The sequence below is a fragment of the Leiobunum rupestre genome, chromosome 4 (genome assembly GCF_980474605.1).
Source record: "Leiobunum rupestre chromosome 4, qqLeiRupe1.1.hap1, whole genome shotgun sequence".
NCBI lineage: Eukaryota > Metazoa > Arthropoda > Arachnida > Opiliones > Sclerosomatidae > Leiobunum > Leiobunum rupestre.
This window is the reverse complement of record NC_143387.1, coordinates 17,273,992-17,298,362: the sequence shown is the minus strand read 5'-3', so window position 1 is coordinate 17,298,362 and position 24,371 is coordinate 17,273,992. Positions and strand designations below refer to the sequence as shown.

The 24,371-nt window shown below is 37.1% G+C and overlaps 1 protein-coding gene, 1 long non-coding RNA gene and 1 pseudogene across 2 annotated transcripts; 1 reads left to right on the top strand and 2 right to left on the bottom strand.

Annotated features, from left to right (window-relative positions):
* Positions 1-3,961: 3,961 nt before the first annotated feature.
* LOC149946514 (innexin shaking-B-like) lies at positions 3,962-9,353 on the bottom strand. Its single transcript, XM_090173151.1, has 2 exons — positions 8,846-9,353; positions 3,962-4,695 (listed from the first exon to the last, which is right to left on the bottom strand). Exons 1-2 carry the CDS (start codon positions 9,351-9,353, stop codon positions 4,064-4,066), a joined length of 1,140 nt encoding a protein of 379 aa, XP_090029277.1. The 3' UTR covers positions 3,962-4,063.
* A 1,976-nt stretch (positions 9,354-11,329) lies between these two features.
* LOC149946513 (calmodulin pseudogene) lies at positions 11,330-12,131 on the bottom strand (annotated as a pseudogene).
* A 6,627-nt stretch (positions 12,132-18,758) lies between these two features.
* On the top strand, positions 18,759-19,402 carry LOC149946512 (uncharacterized). The gene is made up of 4 exons (XR_016480721.1): positions 18,759-18,855; positions 18,908-19,018; positions 19,092-19,234; positions 19,294-19,402. It is a non-coding gene; the product is annotated as an uncharacterized LOC149946512 (long non-coding RNA).
* The last annotated feature ends 4,969 nt before the right edge of the window (positions 19,403-24,371 follow it).

Below are 24,371 nucleotides of genomic sequence, written 5' to 3'. Positions count from 1 at the left end.
GAGGCCCCACCTTTATACTACGAGAAGACTGAGGCCCCGTTCTTAAGTGCACTTACAATTGTTAATACAATGGGGAATCCGGAGCTGCGTGGATACTTAAAGGGTGTATAAAGTAGGACGTTAGATGCTGATCAAGGAATTTCATGTTTTTGTCGCTAGAAAAGCTGGAGATTGACATTTAGAGCGAAAGTGAACACTTATACCAGTATTCAAGGTGGATGTGTTGTATTACGTATTAGGGCTCTTCATGCCACGCCATTCGGGTGATGACCATTACTACCACCCTCCCTCAATTTTCAAAATACTTCCTTTAAAGACGGAAATATAGAAACCACGCTTTTAAATTTGATAATCTAAAACATAAGAACCATACGTAGAGTTTCTCAAGAACCAACCTGAATCTTGAAGAGGGCCGCTTCCGCGCTGAATGGAAAAGTTGTACAATGGCTGCCTTGAATGCGCCGCGTGAGGGATTGAGAGGAAGACGCAGGTCGCGAATCTAAACAGGGCCAGCTGGATCGGATCTATCCGAAATGTGTTGCTCATGTACTTGGAAATCGCCGAAGTGATTCCAAAAAGTGTCCCGGAAATGGCTGCGAAAAGGAAACCCTTGGGGAATTCGTTGACACAGGTGTGTCCACTTGTAACGAAGCAGCCATAGTTGTATGATATTATAGAGGACACTCTGCGTATAACTCCCTTGGTCTTTGACTGCCTTGATTCCTCGTGCAGATAATTGAAACCTAATTGTTGCTCATCGCAATCAGTATTCGAAGTGGAACTCTCGGGTACTGAAATAAGCAATGAGTTATTGTTCTATTTGCAGCGTACAATTTCCCATTGTAAGCCTCATGAGATACCTAAAATATTCTTCGATATGGTTTCTATTAAAGTCATTTCAAACGCTTATACAACGAATCTAACGTAAAAAGGTCACTTCCCGCATTTTATAAAACCCCTGTAGGATTTCAATTTTAAATTTATACGTCGGTTTTATTTATGCGGATTAATGAGACCGGAGGTATATAAAAATTTACCTAGGATATAAAAATGAAACTTGTACAAACCTTCGGCTGCTCTAGATAATTAAGAATAGATAGCCTACAGTTATAAGTTCAAGCATCACAGCTCAAGTTAGCAGACGATTTTTTTGCATCAGTTCATTTCCCGTGTTAGTAAAGATACATATTACGGGTCTGATCGCGTACATAAATTCCTATCACTTTCCCTAAGCCTTGGCAATTAGTCTTTTCCAATTGTTTGCAATCAATTTTGTACTTTTGACTATTTTTTAGGTTATTTATATTTTCAGTGTACTTTTTCTTAACTTACATTGAAAGACCCTTCACGCATTCTTCAATTTAATCCGTATTAAATGCAAGGCCGTGCAGAGACATTTCGGGCAAATTGAAATTCTCAGGGAGTCCTAGCTAAGGGCAAGGTGATGGACCCCCATTATCCCGGGTACTTAAGCATGCCTGTGGGTCCATTCCCACCGGCTTTCCCCCGTTGCTCGGCATTGATAAAATGGCCAGACCCCAATATGTCGGCCCACAGGCGTTAAAATCAAAGTGAAAGTCACCCCCAGACTCCTGACGTTATGGAAAATTTCCACCTTCCGAAGAGTATGTTGAAAAATCAACGGGAGCCTGCTAAGGTACATGTATAGCAGTATAGAGATATTAGTAATTATCTCCGAACAAATATATTACACGCTTCTGGTGAGACCTACCATTCGTATTGAATCTCAGTGAAAAGTTTTCGTCCTCCACCAACGGATTATATTGCACTTTAGCTGGACTCATATTTTCCGCTAAAACCTACAATAAATAATCTAGCGTTTCGAACAAATGCTTAAAAGCACTCAAAAAGACGCGGCTATTTTAATTCCCTAAAATGTTCTGTCAGTTTCATTCGAGTTATATCGGGTATACAAGGTTTTGATTAACTTTGGATATATATTTCGTAATTCCATATAGAGGTTCTAGTGTTTGAACAGCTTAAGCAGGTAAAAGTCACCGAAAAATGCGCAGCTAAACAAAGTAGCTTGTATCAGAATTAGTTCGATAATAAATATAAAAATGGTGAAGTTTTTTGGTAGCTTTTAATTTCCGATATAGTTGGGAAAGAAGCCGATCGCACCCAGTCGTGGTGCCATCCTTTGGTCCATTGCTGAACTATTAACGAAACGAGCAACGCTCTCTTGATTCTAGAAACTGCTAAAATGATGTTCGGCAATGAATAGGTGGATACTTTTCGCTTGTTCCACATCGTGAACTATTCGTCAAGGTCAGAGTAATGAGGTTTCACTTTTTACTCATCCTCAATGAAAAATAAACTTTAGGGAAAACTAATTTTTTGGGAAAAATAAATTTTAGGGAAAACTAATCTTTTGAGAAAAATAAATTTTAGGGAAAACTAATTTTTTTGAGAAAAATTAATTTTAGGGAAAACTAATTTTTTGAGAAAAGTAAATTTTATGGAAAACTACATTTTTGAAAAAAAATTAGGGAAAACAAATTATTTGAGAAAAATAAATTTAAGGGAAAACTGTTTTTTTGAGAAAAATAAATTTTGATAATTTTTTTTAAATGTCTTACGGGAAAAAACCCATACACATTTTGCGGAAAAAATAATATTCATTTTATTATTCTCGTCATTAATTATATTTATATAAAGGGGGCAAAAACAAATTTTTTGTTCTTAATTTTAGTTATAAAATTGTTAATTTTACAATTTTAGTTTGGCTGCGGCTACAAGTACCTTAACCATTTCAATGAGAGTTGAGAATCATTTTAAAGGTCGCCCTAATTTTGAGGCTACTAGTGCGATATTCATTACAATAGGGAAAGCCGTTCAAGACCTTACGGTTCATTACAATTAGAAACAAATATCACAAAAATTATAATTACATGAAATGTTCAATTTCCTTATTACTCTGTAGGTCTTTACATCTTATTTTCATCGGGTTACCAATTTCTGCTAATTTTAGTCAATGGTTGAAAGATATTTGCAATATTCACTATTATTAAATTGTACGATTAAAGGGTCCTACAGACTTTAATACCTAAACTTTCATAAACAGCGCTCCTAGCATCAAATAACATGAAATTCGTTCATCGGCCATCGAACGTTCAACTTTATGATGGTAAACGCTACGGCCAAATTTACAAGACAGAGCTAATTTTAATATTTAAACTATTTTCTTCAATTTTACAACTAAAATGTTTGTTCACCAAAATTAATTTTATTATATATGTATGTTTAGGTCTCATCTGAAACGGTACAAGAGGTTTGAAAAATAAGTGAAGATAAACCATTTAATTAAATCTAGTGAATCACTTATGCAAGAAAACGAGAACCACCGTTGGACAACGTCGAAGAGGTAAAATAGACAAACAACGTTTGGGGAAACTAAAATTTATTTATTTATTAAAAATAACCGATACGCCGTACTTCGGAGTATCGGTTCAATTTAATAATTAAATATTTTAAACAAGCCGATTTTCCATTTAGGAACACCATTAGAGGCCGATTTGTTAACACCCGAAGTATTACCAGATGGCACCAAAAGATCGAATAAATTATCTAAAGACTACAAATATATTCATAATTTATTTTGGTTCGAAAAATCTCTCAGCTAGGCTAATATGTTAATAGTTTTGACATAAAATAGTGTAAGAAGAGTCATTCCATATGGGTTCAAATGGACATGCTACCATGGGTCAATAGAATCGTGTAATCCGTAGGGTTTGCTTCAAAATCTTTCCTAAAATTAATTTATTTATAATTTAACCTACAAATCTGCCAATATTAGTTTTATTAACATATAAACAAGCGTGCAAAATGTAGCATGCCCAGGTGAATCCACATGGAATGATCAAGAAGTGGTTTTTAATGGTGATAAATCATTAAGTTTTTATTCTCTAGCCGCGAAAATATTTAAATTGGAGCCATCTAGTTTAAATAAAAGCTTTAAAATCAGACCTTTATAGCATCGTTTTAAATGCTTGTTTCTCTAAATGTGAATCGTTCTATTTCAGCACGGTGAGGCAAATCTAAACTAAACGGGTAAACTTTCTCTTTCGTCCTCCGAATGTCGAGTCTCGGCTTCGGTTTCTTTCGCCTTTCGAGCTCTGTTCTTCTTTTTGTTGCTAGAAAGCGTTTGCACCACGTCTTTGAAAACGAGCGAGTCCAAGTTCTTTCCGAGCATGTATACGATGAACCAGTCGCCGACGTCGGCATCTTTAATAAGTTCGACCAGTTGGTCTTCGCGGGCCAGTTTGCATTTGTCGTGAAGGAAATAACGTCGGAGGGGTGGGCAGAAGATGACGACGACGCGGTGAACGAGGACTCCGAAGGTTATGAAGCACAGAATAACGAACCAGAACCAGAGGAAAATGAAGATCTTTTCGTTGACGACGTTGAGTGGCAAGATGCAGAGGGTGTCGTGCTTCTGGACGTCGCCCGAGAATCCAAAACTGTAGAAAGTGCACTTGGTCATGCGTGGGAACACGTAGATCATGGGGTCTACTCGATCCACTTGATTCGTTTGGGAGAAACGCGCTACTTCGGTTCCGTACCGCCAAAACTCCCCGTCGAAAAAACGATCCAACAAAAACATTTGTCCCAGGACGTTGAGCAAGCAGAGGACTTCGCAGAAGAAGTACTTGATGGTGTACAACTTATGGCAACCTAAAGTAGATTAATAAATTGTCGGCTTACCAATGAGTTATAGAGCTACAAATACTATTTTCGTAATTACAATATTATGAATTAAACGTTTTTATACTCCTGATGAAAGTAAGTATAAAGTTCCACATTAATGGTGCAACAAACAAGTTTACCAGGCTTATCACCAGCCAAGGAAAACAAGAGGGCCTGGCAGTCAAAAATAGTAGTCTCACACGAGCGTACCTATATATATATATATATATATATATATATATATATATATATATATGTGGAGCTAAAAAACTCTGAAGTGTGTTGTTCTAACCAGCCCAAAAAAACGCTGTCCACCCAACGTTATTTTCCCCACGACAGCGTTCCCAAAGTATCCCATTTCATGCGGGAAACTGGCCATCAGGCAGCACTGCCCGCAACCGTCCTCTCCTATTCTCGCAATGTACCCCCCACTCCCTCGCCACCTACATGTATCTCTCTTTCCTATACTAGGCTCGTGTAAGACTAACAATTGGGCCATGCGGACGGTAGAGATTGAATGCCTAGTACAGACAACGGTATAATCAAAAGAAATTAATTTATTATTATTTTTAATTTACAGTTTATATTTTTTGTTGCAATGAAACCGATTTGCTATACAGGGTGTCTTAATTTGATCGGCCCAGGCGTTTTTCTCAAAAACCATAGTTGCTAGAAATGTGAAATTATCAGGATATACTCTCTCGGGTAGGACCCCTTTCATTTCGAATTTTCAGAAAAATCGTGATATTTTTCACCGTTTTGAAATTTTTATTTTTTGAACGATAGGTGGTAAACGAAAATTTTCAAACAACAAGTTGTAGAGCGTACTCGAAAACCTCTAATGAATTTGGTTTGGTTAATAACGGTCAATTTTTCATTGAAATAATACGTCATGAAAAAAACAAGTTGGTACTACTCGAAAATGTTTAGGTCTCATGAAAAAGAAAGATAAACCTATCTAATTTGAAATGATCGTATGTTTGTAAAAATAAAAAAGGACTGTTTTTTAAGCCAAATCATTTTAAATAATATTTTAGAGAAAATACAATTTACGTAGTAGAATTCCAAAATTCACGCGTCTTATCTTAAATGAGGTTCAATAATTCCACCGTCCGCTGCCATACAAATCCGTGGGCAATGAAGCATATTTTAAAACGAAGCACGGACCATCTCGGGAGTTACGAGTTGGAACACTGCGATGATTATCTGCCGTAGATCTTCTTCGTTTGTGACAGGCGTTTTATACACTTCCTCCTTGACGAATCACCACCGGAAAAAGTCCGGTGGTGCGAAATCTGGGGTCCTCGGAGGCCATCGTACTGGACCGTTCTTGTCTATCCATCGCCCAGGGAACTCGTTGTTAAGGTACTGCACGACGTGTCTTTCTTAGGGGGCAGGTGCACCGTCATGCTGAAACCAAAGTCGTGGAACGTCGACTAATGGCATATCTTCCAACTCTTCTGTGACTTCATTTTGTAGAAAGGCCAGGTAGCTCTGCCCATTGAGTCGACGCGGAAGAAAAAATGGCCCAATAACGCGATCTCCCAGAAGACCAGCCCAGACGTAAATGGTCCTATCTCCACCTCCGGCTTCGGTCAGGTGTGGGCTGGATACTGGGCTTCGGCCCAGGCTAACGGAGAGGGGCAGGGCAAACTGGCCACCTTGGCGGATTGGGTAGCCTGCTGTGGGGCTGTGGGCCTCCGTATGAGGGCACGGCGGCCCTGTTTCCCGGCCTTTTGGGGTCCACCGGGGTCTCCGGTGCCAGCTGTGCCGGGTTGCTTGGGCTGCTGTGTGCTCGCCGTTCCCCTTTAGGAGCTCTTTCCAAAGGGCTTGACTCCCTGCCTTTCTAGGTGGGGTGTCGGCCGGCGTTGCTAGAGCGTCCGTTCTCTATCCCAATGCTGTGCGTGAAGTGGTGAGCTGGTCGACCCATTGCTGCGCCTTCTGCTGGGATGAGCGGCTTGCGTTGAGGGTGCGACCATCAGTAGTGGGATTCTGCTACCCATGCTGGTTTTGTAACCTGTCCGGGCTTGTGGACGCTGGCGTAGGGCATTCTGATGAGACCACCGGTGTAGTAGGCTGTTTGATCGCTTGGAGCACCGGTCTATAAATTCTGACCACATGTCAGGATACAGCATTTGAAATAATCGACTCACTTCACGTGCATTTCGTTGACCATCTTCGTAGTATAATTCGACCATCCTGGACCGCTGTTTACAGGTATAACGAGGAATATTTTTATTTTACTGGAGTACGTTCAGAGTATGATTTTAAAACGAAGCTGTGTCTCTTTAAATACTAAAATAGAGTAACACTTTAAGCGACAGAGTAGTGCAAAATAAAAAAACGTGGGAAATTCAGTTGGCATAAATTAGACGGTTTCGTGGACTTCTTGCAACATTCTTGCCCTAAATAAGACGCGTGAATTCTGGAATTCTACTATTTAAATTGTATTTTCTGTTAAAAATGATTTGGCTTAAAAAACAGTCCTTTTTTATCTTTACAAACATACGATCATTTCAAATTAGCTTGGTTTATTTTTCTTTTTCATGAGACGTAAACCTTTTTGGGTAGTACCAACTTGTTTTTTTTTCATGACGTATTATTTCAATGAAACATTGTCCGTTTTTGACCAAACCAATTTCAATAAAGGTTTTCGAGTACGCTCTACAAACTTTTGATTGAAAATTTTCGTCAACCACCTATCGTTCAAAAAATAAAAATTTCAAAACGGTGAAAAATTTCACGATTTTTTGGAAAATTCCAAAAAAAGGATCCTCCCCGAGATAGTATATCCTGATAATTACGCTAGCTTTAGCTCGTGTAAGCCTAAAAACGGCGTAAGTTACGTTGAAAAAATCCGTAAATAAAGGGAATATAACCTCCAGTGTTTATTGTCGTCCCATAACTGGTTTCATAATAGCCCACTCTCTGGATATTTTCGGCCCTGCTTAGTGGTTTGCTGCCGTGGTAATCCATTAAACACTCTACCAAGAATGTATTTATTTCTACTCAAAGTTTAGGAAGAATGACTATATTGAGACGATCCGTGGACGAAATGGTCGAATTTACGCCGTCTCGAGTGAGGGGGAGGGACAACTACCCCGCGTGCTTTTCAGTCACCTCAGAAGACGTCCCTTTCAGAGAAGCACGTGATACTGGGCTGATTTGATTTTTTTAGGGTAAAAGACCTTACTCTTCGAGCTTGAGTGGAATAAGCGCTTAAATAAAATAATTTAAAACATCTTCAAGGGAATCGCCTAGAAGTAATATTTGCGATAGCCAGGACCGGAAAGCTACTGTTTATAAAGTGTTTGTTGAAATAATGGAAACTTTTCACCTGTATACAGAATGTCGTGTTTTTGCTAAGTCTTAATATGTCAAAAAAAACTACCTGGTTAAAAGGAAACACTTTTTGCGTACCGCACAGGTGAAAAGTCACTTAGAACTAGGCGATTTCCTTGAAGATGTTTTATTAAAGCACCTATTGTGAGCAACGTTAAAACTTGTCGAATATAGTCATTCTCAATAAATATAAATAAATACATTAATGACTGTACATAATATTGCCATTGGAATGTTTATAAATTATCGAAATTGAATAATTTTTTTTACAGCAGGTAAGGAAAGCGTACCTTATTTTGTAAATAATGAGAAACCAGGTAAAGGCCATTTTTAAATTTCAGATATTTCATTTTCTTTATTTTATGGTAATGTAAGTGTTTTTTTTTAAAGGTATATCCCGACGGGATGAAACTTTTCCAGTAGGTGTACGATACGCATTTATACATGAATTTACTACTAACTCAAAATTTTCCATATTGGTGTTTATAAGGTTTTGTCTTTGAACAGCCGAAATGACTTTTAATGGGCATCTATGAAGACGTTGCTTTTTATTTTAATTAGCCTTATCAGTTCACGTAGCGGCCAACACGAGGAGCTCGTAAACTGCTGGATTTTCGTCTTTAAGCATAATCTGTCTCATTTATCGAAAATCCAGCGGGCTTTGAAAATCTCACGTTGGCCGCTACGTGGCTCTATGTAAACTGAAAAGGCTAACTGTAGTCATGATGACTCGTCTTATTAAAACGGAAAACACGGTGTTTTCATTTAGGCACTTAGAACGGACGAAGAAGCTCACTTGTGGTTCGTTTGAGGTAATCAGTCAGGAGATTAACTCTTTTCTTTCGCTCTTCTTCGGCCAGGATTGGTAGCGTGAGACCCACGGAAATGGACTGCAACAGACCACCTTCCCAGACTTTCCAGATGTAATGGGGTACGTAGAAGAACATGGCTTGCAGGAAAAGCACGAAACAGACCCATTGGTAGTAAGGATAGTACTTCTTGTTACCAGACTGAGAATTGTCGATGCCCGGATGAGGAATGTCGTAGCCCACTTTCCGGCCAAACGCCTGCTCGATGGTAAAAGTGGCGTGCACCCAGCAGTACGTGTTCAGCAAAGATATCGGGGCGTGGCTGACTCCGAAGCAATTAATGGGCTCACCGACGTACTGGCGAGCCGTGATGATCACGCTGAACACTACCAAAAGGCTACCAGTAAACATCCAATGCAGTCTGAATATGGTGTTGTCTATCACCACCTCGCGCCTCTTAATAAGTAGTCTCAAATTACCAAAGATATCCAACATTTTCAATGAATGATTCTGAGAACGTGGCCAAATTATGTAGAACTATAGTTAATTTTTATAATTTTTAAAGTAAACACTCGATAGCTGCTGCGCTGCAGATGCGAATATCGCAACATGACGTGAAACGAGCTGTATATTTGGGTTAACGAGGCTACAACATCGCGCCGTTGTATAACTAACGCGGAAGTTGTACGGCACGTCGACCAACGCGAAGTGCGCTTCGTACGATTGACACCTGTAGAGCTATAGTTCTCTGATAGTAGAGAATTCATTTACCTTTTTACCAATGCGTCAGCGTACGAGACAAATTGTACTGGTTTAATTTTATTATTATCACAAGTAACATAATAGTATGCCACTGCCTTTTCTACCAATGCTAATTTTTGTCTTTTCAACTGACTGGTATCGGTCGCCGACAATCTGTTTGAAGGATGGACCTAGATTTTTTTATTTAAACGCTTTCAATATTTAGTTAAAATAACGTTAATTTTTACAGAATAATGACGACTTATAAAATTGGAACGTAAAATTTCCGGTTATAAACCATCACATCGTTTCTGATAGAAGTTATTTTTCAATTTGAGAACTAGATATGACACTCATCTAGCAGTAACTTTTTCAAGAAAGTGTGACGAGCTTCTGTTCCAAAACTTCCGATTAATTATTCACTCTGCTACTGATTTTTACTACCCGAAATCGTTCAGGGTCATACTAAACGTTATGATGTTACTTATGTTATTATTGTGTAGGTTTTAATAGACTTCGGATAATTGATCCTTCGTTATTATAACGTAGATGTAGTTTCCATATCGTGTGTTCGAATTATAATTCAGATGAGCGACTCTCCGAAATGAATAAGATGCGCCGTGAATTGCGATTTCTAAAACCTGCCAAAATTTATTCGAAAAAAATCCCGGTAAAATTTTATGAAACATCAAAATATTTGAACATAAACGACTTAAAATCAGAAATATTATTACGAATACATCAACCAAACCCGGTCGACTTGGACCCAAAATGCCAAGATTCGTTGGTGAACCGTTTTTACCTTATAATTTCAATGCCGAAACCAATATTCTGAAATTAAAAGGGGTGGGAACTAATTTGAAAAAATCGTCCGCTAACACGCACTACGACTGGTTTCTAACGTAACTAGCGCCAATTATGGAAATTCATTTTCCCTTTAAAATTTCAGTACAGTCCTTTAAATAAAGCTGGCAACATTTCACATTAGTTAACATTTTGGCGGCAAAACTGTTGACTAATGTGAAAAACATCGCCCAAATTTCTTAAGGCTAATTGAATCGAGTCAAAAAAAAATTAAACATTATTGGCGAACACGAGTCGCGAACCAATTTCTCCGTGGGAATGGAGAAAATATTTCTATAACTCGTTGGCCAAGAACGGCTTAGCTTCAAATATTTAAATCTAATCATTCTGGAACACATCATTTTGATTATACAAAACTACATCATATAATTAATGTTAAATGCTTTTATTAATATAAATTGATTTATTTTGCAGTAGAAGAGGCAATTTCGACAACCTTTCGCAGAGCACTATCGATTTAGATTTTGGTACCGGCTAAGACCTTCGTAAGATTTTAGTAGGCGGCGGAGATCTTAGCTACGCTACTGGCGCACCTCATCATGGACACGTTGAATTTGTCACTCCAGGGGTGCAGAAACGGTGCAGCCAGGAGGCGCAATGCCACTCTCAAATAATAAACTGCGTGGGGACATTAGACCTTTTTGGTCGGTTCAAAACATCCAAATAACGGCTAACGCGAGGAAGGTATTACACTTCTCGAGATAAGTTCTTTTACTTCGATGTGATCTGCACCAGCTGTCAAATTCAGAAGGGGTGACACTCATCATAAATATACTTTTCTCTCTGATAAACTAGATTTTGCTCAAAGAAGCAAAATTAACCCCATACTAGAAAGGTTAACACTTCCTGTAATTTATGGTCCGTGCTCAATCTGTAGTTTTTAATAAATATTGCTGTTGATACAAATATACTTACAATAAAAATTAAATTTAACATCTATTTTTATATAAAAAAACCAAGTATATCGAAAATTATACAATTTTAAGACGTTCACACTTACAAAAGAAACGTGTCATTTAGCCATACAATTAACGTAAGTATCTTAAATAGGATTGCGAATAAGCCATCTTCCCCTGCTACTCTTTGGACGTCGTCATGGAAACAAATTGCTCGTAGTCAACTTCTCCATTACCGTTCACATTTAGTTCACCGATTATTTCTTGAACTTCTTCCTCGGTTAACCTCTCACCCATGGAGGTCAAGATGTGTATTAGCTCAGAAACACTAATGACACCGTTGCCCTCTTTGTCCAGAACTCTGAAAGCTTCTCTGATCTCCGTTTCGGTGTCGTTGTACCTCATTTGTCTGGTCATCATGAAGAGGAAATCCGAGAAATCAATCATGTCTCGGTTATCGAGGCTCACCTCATGGACCATTTCTCGGATTTCTTCTTCTGTTGGATTCTGGACCAGGGACCTCATGACCGCACCGCATTCCTTGGCAGAAATGAAACCATCGCCGCCCTTATCGAACAGCGAAAACGCTTCCCTGAATTCTTTAATTTGGCCTTCCAAAAATTCCTCAGCCATGTTGAATGTTATTTCGATTCAACACCAGCAGAATATGATAAATTAACCAAGATAAGCAATAACTTAAAAAATGACTAATTTATTATAACGACATATTAATTTAATGAAACGGAACACTGTAGAGAAGAAGACGAACTAAATTGCGCGAACTGTATATAGATTGCAAAGGTTGAGTATTTATAGATTAAGAAACAATGTTATCAGTAACAGAAAACTAGGTCAAAGCTAAGTAGGGAATATTTTTCCGAACACGTAGTGATAAAAAGTGATTATCTGCTTTTATCTTCAACAATAAAAGGGTACAAGAGAGCGACTTCGCAAATGAAAATAAGCTGTGGGAGGAAGGTTAACTACTGCCTCATTTCCGAAAATCCCAGGCCCCTTACTTCAAATGGCATAGTCTTGAGAAATTCCCAAAAAGCCACACTACCACCAGATAGTCATTTGACGAAAGTACCGATTACGCTCCCGGGTTAAAACTGCTACCACAAGCCTACATGTACAGCCTTCTCAGATCCGACAAGCACTTGTCAATTTTGTTGGATAAAAAAACACCTACATCAGTTTCTTATATAAGCCATTCAGCTGAGAGGTTGATTTCTTTATAATATACATAAGTTTAATGATATAAAATATACTTTTGATAAAAATTATATCGAATAAGTTAATAATTAAAATTTAATTATAAGTAATAAATTTAACTAGATTGTAGCGAATTGGAGGTGCCAGAGTTAAACTATAACCTACTTTCATTTTACTTTGGGCCCGGAATGCTTCATCAAGTTAATTTGTGGAGCTCCGAGAAAATAAACTAGTTACTTTAGATACAAAATCAGGTATTCGACCAAACTATTTGGTCAGAAATCAGATTAACTATTCGCACTGACAAATCGCAATTTCGTTTTCGTTATTTTAGAATACCAAATAATGAATTTCTAACAACCGACTTATTCTATAAAAATAAAATAAAACCAAATTATCCACACTATTTGGTATTTTTATGAAATTCCCTACCCATGAGAGAAGGCTTTAATTAAGTTGCGAACTTGAAAACGTAGAAATCGGTGACAGCCGACCTACAATAATACACAAGAGAGAGCGTTTTTGACGTTTTTTAAAGATATCTTTAAAGTAGGTATGATAATATAGTCATTTTGTTTGGGGGAAGATAACTATTTAATTTATTTTAGTATTTTTATTAGAGATTAGGATGGGACATCATTTAGTCCGCTCAAACAACTGATTAATCAGGAGCGAGATATGTGTTTCGGCCACGCCAACGGGGTGATACTTGGAGATAGGGATGGGATACCCGTGGCAGAAGTAAAAAGACCACCCAATGGGGATTGGTGGTCGACCTTACACGGCCATCCACAAGCTCTGCCTCCATTCTAACTAAATTATAATACATAAAGCCAAGTAGCGGTCAACGCGAGAAGCTCATACATTTATATACAGGGTGTTTTTATTTGCTCGAAAAAGGGATTTTTTTCAAAAACTATGTTTTCTAGAAAATTGAAATTTGTACTGTACATTATACGTGCCAAAATTGCATCTAAATCGAAAAATATTTTCCATTTTTTGAAAATTAAAATTTTAACCGCTAGGTGTTATAAGAAAATTGTCAAAGTCAGAAATTTGTTAATCTGGTGTTTAATGCAATAAACACCGCAGAAAAATCGAGGAGACAATGGCGAAGTAGGTATTACACGATTTAATTTCGTAGGATGAAACATGTGAATTTTTGGAATTTATCTACTTACAAACAAAATTTATAAGTACGTTTCGAAAATACCACCTTCGGCTGCGATGCAGGCTTGTGCACGAACAATCATATTGTCGAAGGTGGCCTGAATCATTTCCGGGGTTACTTCCCGGCAAGCGCTTACAATTCATTGACGCAGTTCTTCAAAGGTCTCAACCGGAGTGGCGTAAACCTTATACTTGACGAACCCCCAAAGAAAGAAATCCAACGGATTCAGATCGGGTGACCTTGCTGGCCAGTGTACGGTACCGTTTCTCCCTATCCATCGTTGTGGAAATTCGTTGTTTAGGTAATCTCTCACGGCTCTGTGGTAATGAGGCGGGGCACCGTCTTGCTGAAACCACAGTCTTGCTCGTTGCGCAAACGGCAGTTCATCAAGTTGTTGTTCTAGCTCATTTCTCAAGAAATCTAAATAACTCTGGCCATTTAAATTTTGCGGTAAGAATACTGGACCAATTAACCGGTTTCCAAAAAGACCAATCCAAACATTCAAGCGCCCAAATTGAAATTGGTGACGGTGTTCATATCCCCAGTGTGGATTTGTCTCTTCCTAAACATTATTATTTTGGTGATTACAAACGAGAATTCATCCGAGAATAGCATGTTGCGGAGGAATTGTGGGTCGTCGTGCACAGAATTTAGCAGCCAGTTGCAAAAATCCAGCCGTTGTTGAGCGTCTCCATCTCGTAAACAGTGGTGAAGCGTTGCTCTGTAAGGATGGTACTTATGCCTTTGTAAAATTTCCCAAATGCGAGTTTTACTGCAAGCCAAATCCTTACTCGCCGCAGCACAACTACTACGTGGGTATGCGGCAAAATCCCGCTGTCCAGGCCCACGAAATCGAGGTTGTACGTTACCATACTGGAGAAAGTCATTTACAGCTCGCTTTACAGTAGTTATGGATGGTCTTCTATCTGGATGTCATTGCTCAAAGATCTCACTCACTCGTCGTAGATTTCTTCCACCTTCCACGTGGTAAATGGCCACTAGTTCCGTACGATCAGCTCTGGAATTTTGAGGCATGATTGTCAAGATTGATTACGACAATAATGTTACACAGATTGTTTTACAGTTATTTAAATACTAAATAAATTTAAGATTTTTACTGACCTTTAAACCTGTGGTCTATTTATCTTCTCTCCTATCAGGGTTAAAATAGGTTTTGAATACGACTCGATGCAAACACAGGCCTATTAGATTAAAAAAACTAATAAGTCAATAGCTAAATGAGCCAGATTGTGGTTTCAAAAAGAGTGCCATGCTTCATGACCCCCGAAATGTGAAATACTGTATTTCAAAACGATGAATAGGGTGAAACGGTTCGGCACATTGCCCAGCAAGGTCACCAGATCTTACGTTATTTAAATCGCCATTAGTAGAAGGAAAGTAAGGTCGACACGCCGGTCTCAGGTTCAGGTTTAGGTTCAGGATCAAGATCCGGGATTTAAGGGGTGAAATGGGGGTAAAATCATTGAAAGTCAATGTATTTATGATATTTCTCGCGACGATTTGTTTTTTCGTATATCAACATATTTTGTTCGGGCCAACTTGTTTATTTATCTCCGCTTATCTCGAAAGACACTTGAACGTATATCTTATCGCGTTTTATCGTACGGAATAAGTTGAAATGATGAAAAAGTGATAACCTGGGCGGCGCGCGTGCGCGGATTCCCCGGGGGACGCGGTTAATTTGAATTTAAAACATGGGGTGTTTTGACGTCATGGAATATGGGACGCGGTTAACTTGCGTGGATTGGGGCGCGGTTAATTTGATTTTAAAACATGGATTTGAGTGTTTTGACGTCATGGAATATTCGTTGTTAAAATGACGTAGAATGGAAATATTTTTAAACTTCATTTTAATATCATTGTAGTATTTAAATATGCTTGACACTTGAACCTATCTCACGTTTATTTCAAACGAATATCTAAAGTTTAAGTATAAGAAACGTATCGTTCTCAAGTATTGTAATTGTATTATTGTACACGTGATTCCGTATGAGGACCGGATAAATTCCTATAAACGTAACGCGATACACTTCAAAATGCGTATACGTAGAATGAAATTAATTTTTAATATCATTGTCGTACTTAAATATGCTTGGCACTTGAATCTATATCACGAGTATTTCAAACGAATATCTCAAGTTTAAGTATGAGAAACGTAACGTTCTCAAATGATACTTAAATATACTATAAAAGGGTTGAATAGGGTTGTGGGAGGTCATTCCACGGTTAACTGCGGTAGCTATATTCAAAATGCCTAAAGCTCAGTATACATGTCCTACGTGCGCGAAAAGTTTCGCTACCAAGTTCCCCTAAAATCGGCATGTTAGAGAAGTACACGGTGATAGACATAAGTTTGTCTGTGAAGTATGTGGTTAGACTGTTGCTAGATTGGAAAATTTCAAGAGCCATCAACGAACTCATGACTTTAACGCACCCGGCCCTTCCGAACCCATGGACCTGTCTCGCACATGGTCACCAATGCAACGTTCGCCAGCATCTTCCCGAACACCATCACCAGCCCGTCCACTGTCACCTAGTCTGCTTCAAGACATTCAACTGGAATCTATCCGACCATCTGCATCAGCTTTACCCAACAGCCCAACACCATCACCTGTTCCTGCCTCACCAATACTTGATGAAACGCCGCCAGCATCCCCAAGTATGGTCCAGGCCCTAAATGATACGCTAGCGTCTATCCGTTACAATGCCGAGGACTATGATATTGATGCGGCTATGTTTATTGGACGTTATCGAGCTGCTTTTCGTAAATTTCTAATGGAAAGACTTGCTAGTGAACGTGGAATTAAGTGGTTCTTACTCGTAAGATCGGTTTATATGAGACCTTTGGGAGGTGAAGAGCAAAGTGCGGAAGTGAGACCCTATTTCCGGAGCATTATGCAGACAACATTAACGGCCGATGTAATTGAAGACCAGCTGAATGACTGCATTGAAACAATACAGTCAGCAGCGGAAAACTTTGAAGCGACAGGTATGTACTAAAATTTATAAGTTATATTTTGAACTAAAACATTATATTTTTTGACAGGATCGGGTTGGGTAATTGATCGTATTCTGTATGTAGAATTAAATGTAGCATCTTACCAGTCGTTACGGGGGTCATCGTATATGGAACTACCTAAAACACTATCTCAACATCGTGCGATTCTTAATATTAGAAACGAAAATGATGATAAATATTTTCTCTGGTCAATTCTAACTAAACTTAACAAAGTTTCTTGGCTTCATCACTCTAACAGGGTTTCCAAATATACACCTTATGAAAATGAACTTGTTACCAGTGATATATCTTTCCCTTTCAAATTAAACGCTACGGAACTTAAAAAATTTTAATTAATGAATAATTTATCAATATCTGCGTTTGACTTCTCGGGAGATATATTCCCCCTTTACGTAAGCGCTAACAAGTGTGGTAAGGAAAGGGAGGTTGATTTACTATACATCACCGATGAAACTAAAGATATTGACGATGGGAATAGACATTACTGTCTTATACGAGACCTAGGAAAAATGTTACAGCATCTAATAAAAAACAGAAGAACAAGTTATTATTGCAGGTAATTTAGTTTCCAATATATTAGTTTGCAATCTACTAATTATTATCTGTATTAGAATGTGTCTTCACCGATTCAGCGGTAATAACGCGGAACAGCGACGTGATGCACATATCGAAGAACAGTTTTCCCTACCAAGACGAAGATGCTTTATTTTGATAAATATGAGTGGACGGGAAAAGTAAAAATAAAATTATTTAATTTAACTCTTAATGGAATGAAATTATTAGGTACAGTATGTATTTTACGCCGATTTTGAAGCAATCCTACCGAGAGTTCAAGGATGTGATCTAGATCCTGATATAAATACCAGCAAAGTAAACATGCACATCAGCTGCGCGTATTCGTGGGTGCTTGTTGGACCTAACGGTAAGTTATTCGGCAAAATTTCCTTTTAGATATATTATAAGAGAATACTTATAGGTGTACCTGTTCGAACCGATTGCTATCGAGGACAAGATGCAACTCGAAGATTTCTGGAGTCTATTCTGGAATTAGAGAAGGAGTTGATGGAACCAATTGAGACCAATGTACCAATGATTATTACCCCGGATGAGAAGGAACAGTTTCAAGCTGCTACGCATTGCTACATTTGTCAGAAACAGCTAAATCAAGGAAATATGCCCGCTGTTCGAGATCATTGTCATTTCAGCGGTAAATATAGGGGGCCAGCGCATAACCTCTGTAATCTTCAAAAGAAAGTTCCAGAATTTATCCCTATTTTCCTTCATAACCTTAGCAGGTAAATTTACCAGGAAATAAACCTAATAATAATAAATCTTCATAGATACGATTTACATCTTATATGTCAGGAGATTGGTCATTTTAAGGAACAGACACTTGACTGTATTCCTTCCACTAGCGAAAATTATAATTCACTCAAACTAGGTAAAATATATTTAATTATGAATTTAACCTTAACAATATTTTTATTATTATTTTCAGGGAGATTTCGGTTTTTAGACTCTTATCGATTTCTAAGCGATAGCCTCGATGCTCTAGTATCTAATCTCGTTTTGGAAGGAGCCAGTAAATTTCAGATTGTTAAGAAATATTTTGAAAGTGATCAAGTTCAACTGCTTTTGCGGAAGGGGGTCTACCCGTACGAGTATATGGACGATGAAAAGAAATTTGACGAGACGATGCTGCCATCTAGAGAAGTGTTTTTCAGTTCATTGAAAAATCAAAATATTTTAGAATCTGATTATTTACACGCCCAAAATATTTGGACAGCGTTTAATATTCAAACATTAGGTAAAATTACTATAGTATAAATATTTCAAATCTCTTAACCTCGGTTTTCGTAGGGGAATACACCGACCTCTATGTGAAAAGCGATGCGTTGCTCTTAGCCGACGTTTTTGAAAATTTTAGAACATTATCTATAACTCATTATAAATTAGATCCCGCTCACGCTTACACTGCACCAGGTTTAGCCTGGCAAGCAGCTTTGAAGATGACCGATGTTCGCCTCGATCTCATACTTGATATAGATCAACACTTATTTATTGAAAAGGGTAACGCTTTTTTGATATTTTAAATATCATTGTATTTACATTGAATTTTTAGGTATTCGAGGCGGTGTTTCAATGATCTCAACTCGTTATTCTGAAGCGAATAACAAATATATGCTCGACATATATGATTCGTCTAAAGAGAGCAGTTATATATGCTATTTAGGTAATTTACATTTTTAATTTTTTTTTAATTTTTTTTCAATTATTTTAATTAACTTAATTTAATTTAATTGAAGATGCGAATAATTTGTAAGGTGCTGTTATGTGTGAACCACTACCGCTAGGCGACTTCCAGTGGGTTCATGAGAATGATTTGCAAACACTTGGTGAAAATATTCTGAGTATTCCCAATAACGTTGAAAACGGATACATTTTAGAGGTAAATAACAAGTGTTATAATTATTGAATTATATTTTTAAAGAATTGTTCCCTTTTCAGGTGGATCTTGAATATCCTCCAGAGTTGCATGACTTACATAACGATCTCCCAGTAGCGGCGGAATCAAAAGTTATTACACATGATATGCTATCTCCATACTACAAAAATCTCTTACGAAAATTAAATATTAAGGAGAATCAAAGTCTACCAAAACTTCTTCCTAATTTAAATAATAAAGAGAAATACATAGTACATTACCGCAATTTAATATATTATGTAGAATTAGGTTTGAAAATAACCAAGTTTCATCGAGCTCTAACCTTCACTCAAGGAAAATGGTTGGAAAAATATGTAAGATTCAACACTGAACAGAGGAAATTATCCAAGACCTCATTTGAAAAGAATTTCTGGAAACTTATGGTTAACTCTGTTTCGGATAAATCAATTTAAATAATTTATTACTGTTCTTTTCCCTTCGTTTAATTCTTTAGAAAAACAATGGAAAGTCTACGGAAGCAAATAAATTTCGAGTTGATTCATAAACCAGAAAGAATGTTAAAAGTTACAAGTTCCCCGCAGTTTGAACACTTTACCATCTTTAATGAAGAGTTAGCCGGCGCTCATAAGAAGAGAGCTAAAATTGTTCTTAACCGGCCTCTATTTACCGGATTCACCATTCTAGATTTATCCAAGGAGCTCATGTATCGGTTCCATTATGGATTCATAAAAAATACATACGGGAACAAAGCATCACTATTATTTACAGACACTGGTAATTTAATTTAATATGAATTTTTTATTTAAATAGTACTAATATATAAAATATTTACAGACAGTTTAACGTACAACATTAAGACGGATGATGTTTATAAAGACTTTGAAGTTCATAAAAACCGCTTTGACTTCTCAGATTATCCACCTTCGCATTTCCTTCATTCTAATCAGAATAAAAAAGCTCTCGGCTATTTTAAAGACGAGACAAATTCACAGTTAATTCAAAGCTTTGTAGGACTTCGTCCAAAGCTTTATTCTATTAAATTTTACGGGGAGTCTAAGACCGCTGAAGAGATAGAAAAGGAGTTGCGATTGGGGAAATCTTTAGAGTCAATTTTAAACCATAAAAAGGTTTGTAAGGGCGTTGCCATGAACGTTATTAGAAACGTCATCCGCCACGAAGAATATGAACGTTGTCTTTTTAATCAAGAAACCATGTCAGCCGAGATGATGCGTATAGCTAGTTTCAAGTATGAGCTATTTACTTTAAATACTAGAAAACTTTGTTTATCACCAAATGATGATAAGAGATATATTATACCCTGCGGGGTTCGTACCTTAGCACACGGTCATAAAGATATTGAAAAATGATAATGAATTCTTGTATTTATGTATATATAAAAACTGCTATTGCTATAAATTGTAAAAAATTATTTTATTGAATACATTTTGCACATAAACTCTTTAATCATTTTATCGTTTACATTTTTATCTTTCGTAAACCTAGACACAATTTTATACATTTCTATTCCATTACACCGGTTTATAGCAAAATAGATACAGAATGCTCCACACGTATTACTAGAATTACTCTGTAATTGATTAGAATTAAAAGTAACAGTTTTACTGTTTCGTTCAATAAAGTCATTAAATTTAATATAATCTGGCGGGTTTCCAAAGGAATCCATGAATTCACTATTTTTATGCTTAGAAAAATATATTAGAACCCAGTGTTCTCCAGGCCCAGCAATCGTATCGGTATTTACAATAAATAGCGAAGGGAATATTTTTACATATTTAGGTAGATTGTCAGCCGCGAAAACGCCTCGAAATATACTTTTAGTATTTAAATCTTTTTCAAGAAATTTAGTAATCTGTAGCGAATCCATTAATTACTGTAATCGAAAATCACGGTTCGATTTTTATCAATTTCAATCAAATTTTGAAACTCAGCGTAAATTAGAATGGAAATCGTCTCCGGTAATGGTTTTGCAAATTTTATTTCTAATCTCAGGTTACTGTTTTTTACAAGATGCAAGTGATTAGCGTTGTTATTAAGATCCGAGGTTAAATTGTACGCGAATAAACAATTTCCGTTTATCTGATTCCCTTCATCTACGTTCCACTGATTAGTTTTTTTATAATTTATAATAATTAATATAAATAATTATAAGTGAACTCGTTAAATAACTTTTTTTCGCAGAATCTCCGAACGTTAATAAAGTTTGTATCATTCTTTTATAAGCGTAATTTTGACTGGAAGGTGTTACCGATCTTTCATTAAGAAATACGTGGACGTCGCTAAAAAGCGAATGAAGAAACAAATTATCGGGGGCGATATTGTCGGCTGGAGTTCCGGCGGCCCCACCCGCAACACCTGGAACCGCGGGTTGCGGTAGTTGACCATTATCTTTAGTTACCTTAACTCGAACGTGCAACAAATGTTGTGAAAGGTCTATATCCGTTTCAGAGTTACCGTTGATAGAAAATGTACTTGATGCGTTATCAACTATATTTGATATTGGATTATACTCAACCCATTCTCCACCAATAATCGAAGATTGTGTCATAGGTACTTGAAACAAATCTAGCTCGGAATATATACATTCAACCAAGTGCGGGTGTAAAAGGGACATTATGAGAATATATCGGAACGTTTAGGGAACCGTCCTTTCGCTATCCTGCCTGCTGTTGAAATGGCGCTTTTCGACTGAGTTCGTTTCCTTTTATTTCCGGAACCCGTCATTCTTTTAATATGATCCGTAGCTGAAGATGTTAGTCTCATGGCTTCAATAGCTGCTGAAGCTAAAGTTTCCCTTCCAGCGTTAATAGAATGCGATTTAAGCGCTGTTTTAATTGGGACTCCGCTAACAACATCGGTCGCTACTTTCGCTCCGGTACTTAAAAGTTTTTTTCCCAAGTAAGAAGCGCCTTTCTTAAGTAAAGGTACCGCGAATCTAAACGCTGAAGATAATATATTTCCTAGTCCATGTCCTCTTTGCACAGCTTAACCTCTATATACAGGTATTCCACCGAAACCAACCTGGTTTAAATAGTAACTTTCATAATCAGTTCTTGAAGGTGAATATTCAGACCTCATGATGTTAACTGTTCGCTCTCTTAAACTAGAATGAGGGTGAGTCCTGAATGATTAAAGGTTTATAGTGAAGTCCACATTTTACGGGGTTTAAAATGTAATACAACGTGAGCTTTTCCACTATGAAACTGTATTGGCTCACCTAAATCATCTGTGATATTAATCTATAGTCTTAAATATTATTACCTACGACTGGTAGGAAATGAGGTTGTGAAAATATTTTTGTAGCTGTTTTCCCATTAGACTCGGCTTTCTCTTTGACGCTTATGATTCTTAATAGAGGTGCTAAACTATCCCCAACAACGCTATTTTCAACCAGATCAGAATAAACGAATAAGGAATGTAACCCAGCGTTCATATCAACTGGGTAGGGGGTTATCATTGAATTTAAAATGGTGAAATCATTATCTCTTCTATCCTTAAAACCTAGTAAAATCGATAGATCGGGGCCAATTACAGCTCTGATTTTCGGTTGCAATTTAACTGTAATTTGATAAGAATAATTTAAATAAGCGAATGTAACTTGTTCTTCTTGGTTGTGGACGTTCATAACATGTAATAGTTCTTCCGGAGTTTTATAAAAACCAGCAGGAACTTCAATTATTTTATCATATTCGAGAGGGCCTTTAACTAGAGGGTTATCAGTCATTTTATCATATTCGAGACGATCTTTAATAACCAATAGATTAGGTTTTCGAACGTTATGCCATGTCCGAGGATAGCTTATTTCCGCTAACCCAACTTCGTACTGTTCCTCAAATCTTAACGGTTCAGCTAAATACGTTCGAAATTTACCAACGCTATTATCTTGGTAATATAATGACGAGGAATCTGAAGGTAGCGTTACGTAAAAACTCATTTTAAATCCACTTCTTGTATCCAAGAATTAAATGTAGGGTCGTAATCTGGCCACTTTACATACAGTTGTACGCGGCCGTCCGATTTTTTCCTCTTTTTTATTACTTTTTCGATTATGAAGTAACAGTCTTTTAAATCTCGAACAACAATCTGAACCTCCTCTCCATAGAATACTCCTAAAATGGGGTTAGAATTTAAATCCATCAGCTTATATACAGGTGGGTCACGTGGTAGTCTCTCAGCTATTTTAAACAATTCTGTAGTAAAATTCGGGTTATATTTCTTATTGAAAATTGATAAATTTCTACTTATTCTACAAATATCTCCAATTTCAAACGCGTATGTTAACGGAGGAGAAAAATTTACCGAACCGTAAAGATTTTTCCATATTTTAGCAGAGTTATCTAGAGTAATTTCCACGGGTTTACATTTAATTGATCTGTGATAACTATGGTTATAAGCGTTTATAATATCATCTAAATCGTCGAAATATTTAAGGGTGTTATTCTGCGTGAAATAGCGATATAAACGCTGTAATTCACTCGGCACTTCTTGACAGACAAATTCGTTTCCATGATCACTTTGAATTCTTTTCGGTTGACGACCTTTTTCAAAAACGTTACAAATTGTTACACCTTTCTTATTTTTAACCACTACAGCCATAGCGTATTTGCTAAATATGTCAATAATACATAATACGTAGCGAGATCCTGAATTATATTTAGACAGCTTCTGAAAATCTGCCAAGTCAATTCCATAAACAATAGTTCGATTTCGTTTGAATCGTCTTCTAGCAGGTTTATGCAGCGTATATGTATCCTGCTTTATTAGAAATTGTTTTATTTTTTCCAATGAAACCTTTAAACCTTTATGTCGAGCTGAATTATAGAGCGTTCGAACTCCAGCGAATGACCCTGGGTCTGCGGGATTAGTAAAGATTTTCTCAAGTTCTTTCTCCATATCGGGTATATTTTGATGTTATGGCATGTAACGCCAAAAAAAGGAAATTAAATAATTCTAATATTATAATAACTATGATAATTAATACAGCTGTGATAATTTTCGGTGATTTTGAAAATGATTGTGATAAATAGGCTAAAAGTCCTAAAGAGACCGTTTCTGTACAACCTTCCATTGTAGGCTTATACTATGAAATGAGAACAACATTATCAGGTTAATATATTTTATT